Below are 12,683 nucleotides of genomic sequence, written 5' to 3'. Positions count from 1 at the left end.
GGAAACATGTAACTAAAAAGAGGCTGAAAAATTAAGCTAATGGCACGGAAGACAACAATCAGGGATACTCCTCAATAATCATCTTTGGAGCATCTTAAAAACAAAACCAATTAATGATGCTGACAGAAAAACGTCTGTACATGGTGATGAATCTGCTGAGGCCAAAGTCAGAAGCCACATCACTGCAGGGAACTGAAGCACCATAAAAAGGAACAGAGAATCCTAAGGGCAAGAACCAAACAGAAATTTAACGGTGCAGCATCCAAGGTCACCCACTTTGGGAACAACAACTTTGCAGGCACAAAAAGATCATCAGCTGGGAAGATCAGTTTTTGTGAAGTCACTGTGACCAAAAGATACAATGCAACAAAAGCACCAGAAAGGCCAAGCCTGACAGAGCTGAGGATGCTGCTATTCCCAATCCAGAGAGAAAAGTATTACAAAAGGCACTTCTTCTATGCTGTTGACAGAGTTCCTCACACATAGCTTAGTATTCAAAATAAATTTAAACTTTTGTGTGTTCTAAAGAAAAATCAAACAAATAAGAAAGCTGTACTATCCAGGATCACCCAAAAAAACCCCCAAAAAAAGAATTAAAAAATAATCTAGGATGTGGTAGCGACTTTTGTGGCTAAAGCCCACAGGGTTCTCTGATAGAACATTCTTTCAGGCTGTTTAAAGTGCTCCACAGTCTGACCAAGAGCCCATAAATACATGATGCAACAACTTAAGAGTTTGACTTTGGAATTTTCCTCCCTCACTTCTCCTCGTAATGACTCTGTTTATTACTTGTGTAAAGACCTCACATCTGTTACTCGATGGCAGAGAGTTTCCTCTGGCTGAGGTAGGGTTGGACTCTGTTCAGCACTGGGCTGCAGTGAGAGTCAGCAGGAATGCTCTGCACAGTTCTGGAAAACAGGAATGGGAAAATCCAACCGCGCTCTGGGCTGGATGGTGCTCCTGGATCCTCCTTGTTGACAGGAGCAGCAAAGCCAGAGGTGACAAGGTGCCAGCCTGGTCCTGAATCCTTCCAAATGCTTCCCAGATCACTCAGGAAGTTAATTCTGTAATTCACTTCAGTGTGTTTGTCCCAGGAGTAACATCACACACGGATTGGGTGAATCCTGCTGGGAGGGGTAACTCTTCCCTCAGCCTGGAGCTGTCCTGGACAGCCCAGACATTATGAACAACCACATAAAATGCATCCTGAACGTGCCAGGGGACACTTCACACAGTTTGTGGGACAAGGTTGTCATGGCTTTCCCTGCCTCCTGAATCCATGTTAAAATAGCTGAGAAAATAATTTAGCTGATTAATACAAGCTTCTTGTTCCTCATTCCTTCTGTGTCTTTTAAACAGGAAGAACAACACCAGAAAGGACTGAGACAAACCCAGAAAGCTCAAAGAGACAGAAATCACAGCACCAGACTTGTATTTTTACTCTGTCCTTACAGCAGGCCAGCACCTAGAGGTCTCAATATGATTGTAAAGAGTGAGAAGTTCTGTGTATGAACTCAGCACCAGCCCTTGACTCAAACAAGCTGTGCCCTAAAACCACTGGCACTAACAATTACATTAAATAAAGTTCTGCAAGGAGAATTATTTACACTGGATACAAATATAGCTGGGAGTTTTGAAATTCACAGCAATTAGCACTCCCACGACTGAACTTCATTCATTATCTCGGCATTAAGCAAAGCACTGCACGTGGAAAAGGACAAATTCCAACTCCTCACTTACATGACCAGGTCTAAATCAGTAGCAGCTCTTCAGGAGAGACTATTCCAAGAAGAGATACTCTCAAATCGATACATAGAAGTGATCAGCAAAAAAAACAAATTTTAGGCTGGAGGTCAGAGAACAACAGGACTTGGATTCAGCTGCTTGTGTAAGCTGGAATATTCACCCTGGAAATATGGAAATCAGCTCTGCTTGAGTCCCCACTCACCTGCCCCAGGTCACTAAAAATTGAATGTAAGAATAGAAAAGGTCCAGAGAAGAGTGACAATTAATATTATTAGAGGCAAGGGAAGCCTTGGTGTCTGAGAAGAGATAAGAGAGTGACTGTTAAGTTCAGAGAGGAGATAAACGAGCAGCACATTGATAGCAGCACGTGCAGAGAATGATCCTGGATAAATGCAACGTTCTGCCTTATTCTTTCTCATGATACTCATGCCAGAGGGACCTTTGACTTTTTAAACACATTTTAGCATATAAAATGAAACTAGGTATAATTAGTTCTCCGGAAGCACCCTGAAGACCTTAGCAGGATTTAGAAGGAATTACATATTTATGTGAATAACAAGAACGCCCAGAGCTGCAATAGCAGGATTAAAAATACAGGATAGGAGATAAGAGCTTTTGTCCACAGCCACATGGCTGCTGGCCAGGTGTGAACCAGGCACAGGTAGAAAGAATGATAAACACCACAACCATCATCACCTGGGATGAGATCCTGCTTGTCACCTTCACCAGCAGGGAGACAGAGCACAGAGGATCTCAACTAGTGCTGGAGAAATGCAGCAGAATATCTGGACTAGAGGAGAATTCCCATTTCTAAAATGTGGGTTTGCTGCACGAGCCAGTGCTGTTACAGATCAGACTGACAAAGTTGCTTTTTCTAAATGTAGATTTCAGTTATTCTGACCTTGGCAGATACAAGAATTTTATCTGAAGTCTGCTGCAAGGAGCTGCCCCTCCCACAGATCATCTTTTTATTATTTTTTAAAAAGAGAGAGAGAAAACACAAAGACACAAAAAGCACCTGAGCTCTCTAGAAAGCAAAATAACCCATTAGGTGCTGGATCCTTGAAGAAACCATAGCGTGGCAAGGCTTTGGACAGACATCCTTGCATTCTATTTTACTGCCTGCAATCTGCCAAACAACTGGGATTTGCTTACAGCTGATTAGAATAGGAAGCTTGTATATTATGCATGTCTGAGAGGGAACAGAGCTTGATCTAATGCAAAATAAGGCAGATCCTGTGTGCCAAGCAGAAAATGGCTGCTCTTGCATTCCATGAAGACACAGAGCAATGACCCTGAGCCAAACCACTTGAACCTTCACACAGGCAGATGATTCTTGCTCGTGTCTGAATGGTGAAGTGAACTTTGCTGGGTGCCTTTGCAAAGTGCCTTCGCTCAGATCTCGAAGCATTTCAGGAGCACAAACAGCAAAGATCCTAAAAAAACCCCACTGCCTGCGTCTCAAAGGGCTTAATGAAGTTGAATCTCCCCCTGGAAGTTGCTGACTAACAAACACCTTATGACAGGATTGAAAGAGCTGGAAAAAATATAAAGAAATCACCTGATGTTTCTCTCTGCGTTAAGATCAAGTATCTCAGAACCATCCTGACAGATTTCAGCTAATTTGCTCCTGAGAAATGTTCTGTAGCTCCTGTAGATAACCTGCTTAGTGCTGTGCCATTCCTGAAGTCAGGAAGTTTTTCCTAATGCCAGTATTCCTTGGTAACCCAAGAATTAAAGGCTTTTGGCACTTTTCCCTTGCCTTGACTCATCTCCCAAGCTGGCAGTGGCTATTCCACAGCTGAGAACAGCGAGTCACCAAAAGGTTCAAGGACACCTGAGGGTCACAAGGACAGCAGAGATAATTCCCAGCCCTCCCAGCAAACCCAGGAAAGATGAGCAGCATTCCCCAGCCAACCCATGGCCATCGTTATATTGATGAGAAGCTGCTGTTCTGTTTCTAACAATGTAGCAGCCTAATGGAAGGGGCCAAAGGACATTATTTCCTGCTCTGCTGTCAGCTTGGAAAGGGAGAAACGCAATGAATCCCAAACTTAAATCTCCTCCAAAGCCTTGCACAGGAAACTTAGATCCCCTATGGGGCCGGTATTAAGGTTCTGCTGGAAGACATAACTAAGAGTAATGGGATGAAATTAACTAAGAAAATTTCCTAACTGAATTTCAGGAGCTAATAGAGCTCTCGTGTTCCCCAGGGAAGCCGTGGAAGCCCCGGCGCTCAGGAGAGCTGCAGTAAAAGCGCTTTCACAGTCGGAAGGATTTCTAATAAGGCACGTCAGGCCTCATCTCACTCGGGGCCAGGACCATGCCCAGGGCACCGCCTCGGGATTGGGGTGGGATGAGCCCCTTCCAGGAGGGGAAATGAGGCTGAATCTCCCAGCACCATGATGGGAATGCTGGTCTCGGCATGGAGATGACCTTCCTCAGCTTGGGTCCACTTTGGAGGGGGAACAAAAACACAGCTGGTTAAATCAGACACAGTTGGGCAATGGTGCCACAGTAATCATGAATTACAGAGTGGTTTGACTTGGAAGTGACCTTAAATCTCATCTTGTTACAATTCTGACACCTTCACTATCCCAGGCTGATCCAAGCCCTCTCCAGCCTGGCCTTGGACACTGCCAGGGATCCAGGGGCAGCCACAGCTTCTCTGGGCACCCTGTGCCAGGGCCTGCCCACCCTCACGGGAAACAATTCCTCCCCAATATCCCATCCATCCCTGCCCTCTGGCAGTGGGAAGCCATTCCCTGTGTCCTGTCCCTCCATCCCTTGTCCCAGTCCCTCTCCAGCTCTCCTGGAGCCCCTCTGGGCTCTGAGCTCTCCCTGAATCCTTCTCTTCTCCAGGCTGGAAAGCCTGAATTCTCTCAGAGGAAAGGTTGTTCCATCCCTCTAATCCTCATGGACCTCATGCTTTCCTGGAAAAATCAAAGGACCCCTCTTCCAAGATGCCAGTATAACCATGCCTCTAAATAAACCAGGAACTCCTCCAACTCAAACCAGACAAAATCAGAACAAAACCAAGCAGACCAAACAACCCCACAGAATCACCATCTTTCTGTTAAACTTCCCCTTCCTGGTGCTCCCAGCTGTGCATTCCTGTCCTTTGCCCCAGCACAGCCCTGGCACAGCAAGCCAAAACAATTCAGGAAAATGATGCAGGGGGAAATAAAAAGGATTTATTTTTCCTGAAGCAGGCTGAATTGGCTGCTATTTCCATCGGACAAGAAACATCTCTGGCACAGCACAGGCTGGCAGGAGCAGGGAAACTGAGGAGGAGGAATTGAGAAGGGTGGAGAGGCAGGGTAACACCTAAGGATGAGCTGGTGACAAACTGTTAATTCAGCTCAGCTACAGCACGAAACTGTACCCCCCTATCTTGGGAAATCTAAACCCATTTCTCTCCTGAATAAAGCCAAGTGAAACACCTGACTGTTTTGCCACCTATGAAATGGGGGTGATGGGGATCTACGGCATCTCAGTCTTATTTAATCTAAATACACCTTTACAAAAGGAGCTTCAGAAGCACAGACAAGTGTTAAAATAAAAACCCAGAGCCATAAAATCAAACCAAATAACCCTCAACCAGAAAGCAAAGTCCCTGCTCCCTAGACAAACTGAAATACGTTCAACTGATGAATTATTCATTTTTGTTTAGGGCAGAATTTACAGTTATTTTAATTTAATCTTTGGATAAAGCATATACTTAAAAAACAACACTCAACTCCCCCCCTCAGTCTTTAACAGCACTCATGAAAAGTGCCTTAAAAAGGGTATAAAATCACCAATTCTGCTGCCAATCTTAGATATTTTTTTTGTCTGAAAAAGAAGATAAAACTCTACTCCAACATATGATTAGGAGAGTAGCATAAATCACTGGGGGAGAAAAAATAATAATAAAAAATAGACCGACAAGACAACACAGCTTCATTAAAAAAACAGAAAGCCCTAAGGGAATTTTCAATTTCATACTTCTAATGAGAGGGGTTGAAAAGAAGAAGCAAAGCAGAGAAAAGAGGAAAAAAGAAACACAACATTATCTGTGGGACAAGACGTAACAAAAAAAGAACACGAAAGTGAACCAGAAAGAGGCTTTCAAGTTTAACCTCGGGTTTGCACAGAAAGGACTCTTGCAGTCTTAGCTCTGCTCCCAAAGGAGGGCAAAGCCACACAACAACATCGACACACTCAAAACTCAGCATATTCCATGAGCAGGAGGCTCCACAAGAGAACAGGTCAAGGTTGGCATCAGTAGCACTGCAGTTGTCTGAACCACACCTAGTCTGCAGTTAAATATAGAACTTTACTTTCTGGAACCACTGCTCCTCTTAACCTTCAGAGCATAAATATTCAGGGAGATATCTAAAGAAAAATAAAAAGTAAAGGGATAAAGAGACCTGAATTTATTGTCCAAAAAAATCTAAGACCAGGGATTAAAAAACTACCCTGGGAGGATTCCAAAAAAGCAGTAAAGGCTGGAGAATTGAATTACAGAAACCACAAGCAGCATCCTGGAAATCCAGTATAAACCAATTAGTTCCTTTAATACACATACCCTGTACTCAGACCCTCAGGTACATCAGACATTTCAGGATAAGGCCCTAACTCTAATCTTCATTCTGTCAGGTTGGCACCAATATAATAATTAATTAACTGGATTTTTTTTGTTGATTTAAAGCTTTTTTTAAAAAAAAGAGAAACTACCATTTCAACCCTCACCCTTCCCATTCAGTTCATGGATCAAATCCTGACCATGCTGCGCATTTTCAATTGGAGAGCCTGCTCCTAAGAAACAAATCCCTCAAAATTTTGCAATCACATTCAGATTCTTCCCTTGAAGTACTCTCAGCTGGTCTGACACATAAGACTTTTAGCAACTCCAACTTTTACCAACTGAATCCAAGACAAAAGCAAGAGCACGGGGCACAATTCAGTGATGGAACAGGTCAACACCCTCATCCTCAGCCAAAAAATGTTTATACAGCATCACAGAAGCATTTCAGAGTGGAGTTCTGCAGAGATTCCACTAAGCCCTGGATTCCACCCTCTTATCTTCAGGCATTAAACTAAACCATCAAAGTTAGTTCTAATTGCAGGAGGCAGCTGGAGAGGAAGGTGCACAGAGCCCTCCTCTGAGTGCATTAGTGGGATGGAATTGTCTCCTGGATCTCTGTTTCTCCCTCCTGGACAGGGATCAGCCCAAATGAACGAGCACTTTCCTGAGGTTCCCAGAGCAGCAGCTCCAAAACCAGGTGCCTAAATCCTTGTGTGCACCAACATCAGAGCCAGAAGCTGCAGGACACACAAACACAGTGCACTCAAAGTTACATTTCATTAGGGAAAACAGTCCATTAAACTGAGATGCCTCCACTCAGAGTCAAAACTTAATCCTGCAGAGGAAAATGCAAATTACCAGACAAATGGCACCACCAGCCCACAGGCAATGCCAAAGACCATTTTAGTGGCCAAGTGCTTATTCCTGACCCTGGGCCATCAAGGGAACCTGATCTGCTTGGGCCAGAGGGATCTGGTTACCTTCATGCTGCTGCTGTTATGAATTATATCATGGCCAAGCCTGCAAAACTCCAGTGACCTGTAAGTGAAATTAGTGACGTTTTTTTCCAAGGGCTCCCAGAAGAGCGTTTTTCTCCCACTCTTTCAAAACTTGTCACATAAAACAGCTCATCCTTACAGCTCAACGAGGCCTTTTAAAGCACAACAGTTAAACAACCATATTCCCATTGCTTTATGGTGTAGCTTTATTGTCACACAGCACTTTTACTGTGTTCTTGCCTCGAGTAAAACTCCTCAGCTTTGCTTCCCAGTATCCCACACAAGGCTGTGAAACCCAGCACCCACAGTGACCCAGCCAAGGGCTTGGCAAATTAATATTAAAAGCCAGGATTAAGGCAATGTGGCAGCAGCAGAATAAGGAGAAAACACCAGCAGCAAAGACTTTACAGAGTACAAAACCAAGAACAACCAAGAAGAAGAATTTAATGAAAAATAAGATCCAGCCATTATGTATCTGCATTCATAACTAGATGATTTCCAGTGTAAAGACCAACTTGATTTTTTCAATTCTCAAATCCAAAGCACACACCTTTCTAACAGATGTACTAAAACACCACAGTTTCAATTTCTAGAGCGTCCCAGCAGAGACTGGCTCGAGGAGAGAGGTGGATGAGGAAAGGGTGGCTTGCTCAGCTCTCTATCAGCAATTTTCCCAGCAAAGAAATCTGAGGCACAATCAGGGCTCAAACAGCAAATAACAGCAGTTACTGTACTTTGGGCCAGCCAGAAACCAGGAAGAAAAACAGCCATGCCCAAAACCAGCCATGCCCAAAGAGCTCTGATTCTATTCCCAATAAGCATTTCACACACAGAGGGTTGATCAGGAGATGGGTGCTGCCCTGAAGGCACAGACAGCTGTGGTGGTTCTGTCCTGCACACACAATCAGGACAGTCAGACAAACATTTCAAAGTGCTAAAGATCCTGTCCTGCCCCTTTGCTCTGCCTCTGTGGAGGGGGACACTAGAAAAAACACACTATCAGATCACAGGTCTTTGCATTAGTTGGGCCTAAAAAGGCAGAACAGATTTTAAACATTTACGTTATTTCCTTTGGGGAAACATTCAGGCAAAGCCAAAAATATCAATGCCAGATAAAATATCAGTGCCAGGCCAGAACAGGGAAACAAACATTTAAGTTACTGGTTCCAGTGCTGCAAAGACACAGAAGTGTGTCCAGCCTCTGCTCCTGAGGGAGCTCAGGATTTCAGTCTTAGCTCTGGCAAAAGATGATCTCCTGCTCCTAATCAGTTCCCAAGACCCCCATGCAACCAAGAGGAAAGGGAAGCATTAAAGAAATTGTAAAATCACATCATACAAATCTGCTGGCTGAGATCTCACAGGGGTTGCAGACCCAGGAGGAGGGTAGCACACACAGTCATCCAGTCCTTCCATGGAAAGGAGGCTCCTCAGAAGGGGGAAAACTCCTCCCAGCCATTTAGCCCTGGACAGAAATAAGCATTCATCCCTAAACTACATCCAAGTTCCCCAGCCCTTTTCTACTGTACAACATTACCCACAAAAGAGATGTTCCTGTAAGCAGAAGGAAAGGCAAAGCACGCCTGGGCTCAAAGAGGAGAGCTGAGAGCTCAAATGATCACCTGCCACTCTGCATATGGATTTGAAAGATCCACTTTGCTCTGTGCTGCTCCCAGCTCCTGTAAAAGGGTTCTAAGAGCCTTTTTGGACCAGGAATCTACGGCTTGTTAGGCAAAGTTCTGCATCCCAAACAATTACAGCGCTGCCGAAATGCCGGTATCCACTTTAAAACACCACGAGGCATCAGGAAGACAAGTCAGGAAAGTGGAAAGGAGAAAATGTAGAATGGAAAGAGCTTGCAAGACCCTCCCAAGAGAGCCCAGATCAGGATAAGTGGAAAAGTTTCTGCAAGGAGAGCTGAACACCAACACGTTCAGACTGAGCTAAGGACATGATGTACAAAAATAAAGAGATCCGGAGCAGAGCTACAATTTTTTAAACAACACAAGAGGCAAAACAGCTCCTCCTACTCCACCATTACAAATCCAATTCTTACAGGCTTGCACGAGGCTACAACATATCCATGAAAACCAGAGCAGGGAAAAGGACCCTTGCCTTGGCTTTCCCAACTCCAAACCCCCTCAGAGAGCCAGCACGTACCTCTCCATAACAGCCAGGCACTCCTTTCTCCACGTGAACCGACTGCCTCGCCGTAGTCTGAAGGTCCCAGAGGTAGCTGTGACTGGGGGAGGCGTCTGTCTCCATTCTGGCTCTTCTATTGGGATGGGAGCGGGTCTCATGCTTAGTGTAGCCCCTAGGGACAATAAACACTGTGTTTCCCAGAGGGTTAAAAATCAGGCTCGTCCTCTCACTCCTGCTCGTGAAAAAAGAACAAAACAGGTGATGAAACCGTTCAAACTGAAAAAAAATATAAAATATTATCAAAGACAACTTAAAGGTGTACAAAGCCAGCTAGAATTCCCATTCCCCAACCTCCAAGGCACAACGGGATGACCATGGAAATCCAAGGAGCTGATGGGCACTGAGGAAAATCTGTCTTGTCTTCATCAAGAGGAAAAGGGTGAACTGTGCCCCAGATGGGATTCATTTAGGTTGTGCTGCCACCTCAGCTGTCACAAAATAGCAGTTTCTATTTAATTATACCACAGTCTCAGGAAGCAAAAGGGAAATTTTTACCAAAGGTATTTCAGTGTGTCTAAAGAGCTGAGAAAATACCTGAAAGCAGCTCCACCAATAGAAACACACCCTATGGCCTGGGAAATCATGGGCTCCCAAGTGCCAGGGTGCCTGAAAAAGTCAGTGCAAGCAGATTAACATCACAACCTTCCTCTCCTGCTCCCCTTCTTTGAAAGTATTTCTCCTTTCCGTGACTCTGAGCTGGAAAGCATCAGGCACAGGACAGGATTTGGCAAGATGCCTTCAGGAAAGGCCCCTTTGAAACTTACCCCTGATCCTTTCCACAAAAGCCTCTCAGTTAATAAATCAAGATAAATAAATCAAGACACTCTGGGAGATCGATCTTTCCTCCATCCCTTGGTGAGGATGGGAATCTGGGATAGGACACAAGGACAGAAATCAGGGTATGTTCTGAAGGACAAGCTTTGTGCTCAGTGACTTCCCCTGCAGGGAAGAGAGAGCTGTTCTAGTCTGCAACAAAAAAAAACTAGAGAAAAAGGTTGTATGAAAAGATAAATCACCACCTATATCCCATAAGCATCCTGGGTTCCAGTGGAATTCCTGCACTGAGCCAGCCTGGACAGATCCAGGAGAAGCAGCAGCCCTGCTCACGGTGTTGGGCACCCTTTGGGTGCTCAGGCTCACTCAGAATGGCTGGGATTTAATCATCAAAACACACAGTGTTAGTGTAACAACACCGCTCCTCTAATACACAGTGGAGTGAAAGGGTCAAGGGAACCTAGGAGTTTAACCAATAAACAAATTCCTACAGCTAAAAAGCAAGAAATGAGCTGTTTAGGCACTTGGCTGCGTTCCTTTCCAGAAATGCACACGGAGTCTTTCTCTTCCTGCCAGGGGCTTGCATCTGTGTTAGGTAGTGGAGCCCAAAATAATTTACAAATGTTCCCCAGGAGGAGTCAGTAGGAAGTGAAGCCCACAATCTCTGCCTTGCACACACAAGGCACGGTGCCTCTCCCTAATTCCCAGCTAACGAGCCTACACAGATTACTTGGTTCCATTGAAACATGAAATATTTCCTATAGTGCCAATTTACTGGGAGGCCATTTCAAGGAGAGCTCCTTATCTAGTCTTTCTACTACTTGCACAGTTTAGGGGGCTGGGTGGCTATCAAGTTGCCAGGTTTTAAATACACTTCAAAAACTTAAAAAAAAAAAAAAAAAAGGGAAAATTTTAGAAAGAGACAGGGGAGAACAGGAAAAGAAATTAGCTTTCCCTGCACTGTGTTAGCAATATACTTTCCCTACCTAAAGATTTGATTTCACAGGGAGAGTACAGGAGTATCAGTGCTGCCTCACATCAAGGCAAGAGATGCAGAATCCTTCCATTAAATTTGCCTGAGATTTTTCAGACAAAGATTGAAAAAAAAATCTGCATCGAAAGCATAAATTTTCTGCTGCTGCTACAGGTATGTTCACGTACTGAATATAATACACTTTTTTATTTTAGTAGCCTTCCTAGATCAATTTAGCCATTTCTCTTTTCTATGGGGTAACATCAATATCAGCAGCAGATAAGAGAGGAATATGCTGAGAATTACAAGCAAGTACCCCCACACAGCAAGAGAGGAGGATGTGAATGCATAAAGAGGCCCAAAATGGGCTTGATTGAACGTGTGGAAAAATGGCAACATGGGGTGCTCAGAGCCCCCTCCAGAGCCTAAAGGGGCTCCAGGAGAGCTGGAGAGGGACTGGGGACAAGGGACGGAGGGACAGGACACAGGGAATGGCTTCCCACAGCCAGAGGGCAGGGATGGATGGGATATTGGGAAGGAATTGTTCCCTGGGAGGGTGGGGAGGCCCTGGCAGAGGGTGCCCAGAGAAGCTGTGGCTGTCCCTGGATCCCTGGAAGTGTCCCAGGCCAGGTTGCATGGGGCTTGGAACAACCTGGGATAGTGTCCATGTCCCTGCCCATGGCAGAGGGTGAAATGAGATGACTTTGAATCCAAATTTATCATTTATGATATGCACACTTGATAAGGAACCCACGGAGCTTTTCCTCATCCCCATCTCTTCAATGAGCTCCCGTTTATTCTGCTGTTCCAACATTCCATCACAATATTCTCGCCACCCAGCTCCACTTCTTTATAACTTAGCAAGTTCCATCCTAGTCACCAGTTCAGCTTCTTTTTTTAAACCCCTTTAAAACAGCTTTTAAGGAGAAGTGAAACTTCTCTCCTGAGCAGACAGAGTGGAGAAAACACAGTACAAGGTTCTCAGTGTATGCATCAAACAGCAAGACACCTCTGAGGGGTGCAGAGGTGAAGCGCCTGGGAAGAACTCCTTTCACACGCAGAAATGAAAGGAGACAGCTCTCACTCCCTGCCAGTGCTCAGCACCTTCTCCTACAGCACTGCGATTTCTCTGTGAATTTTTTGTGTGACTGAGGATGCTGCAGGTGGGTTTGGGGGAGAGGAGGCAGGAGATGTGCTCTCCAGCTGGAATGGAGCTCTCTCCACGTTCAAAATTCCTCCTGGCCAAGGCTTGCACATCCCAGGTCCCATCCTGAAGGGAGGGAGTTGCTCTAAGAGCATCACATGCACTCGCTGCTCCCCAGCCCAGGGCTCAAGCAGGCCCTGCCACTGCACGGTCACAGAAAGCCCCAGGCATCTCCCAGCTCCAAGAAACCATTTCCTGGCAAGTTTTCATTTGCAGCAA

General features: G+C 45.0%; 1 protein-coding gene across 41 annotated transcripts in view; it reads right to left on the bottom strand.

Moving 5' to 3' along the window:
- HMBOX1 (homeobox containing 1) overlaps nt 1–12,683 on the bottom strand; it is a 117,228-nt gene that overhangs the window by 31,736 nt on the left and 72,809 nt on the right. For all 41 annotated transcript variants that reach the window (XR_015282652.1, XR_015282651.1, XR_015282653.1 and 38 more), the window contains one exon: nt 9,472–9,625. Coding sequence is in view for 36 of the 41 variants with exons in the window: in XM_086875538.1 (XP_086731664.1) it covers nt 9,472–9,625 (154 nt within the window). In the remaining 5 variants the exon portion in view is untranslated. The remainder of the gene's footprint in view (nt 1–9,471; nt 9,626–12,683) is intronic.

Source organism: Cyanistes caeruleus, chromosome 2, assembly GCF_971803275.1.
Source record: "Cyanistes caeruleus chromosome 2, bCyaCae1.hap1.1, whole genome shotgun sequence".
In the NCBI taxonomy this organism is placed as follows: domain Eukaryota; kingdom Metazoa; phylum Chordata; class Aves; order Passeriformes; family Paridae; genus Cyanistes; species Cyanistes caeruleus.
Note: the sequence above shows the minus strand (reverse complement) of the source record. Positions and strands in the feature narration are given on the sequence as shown.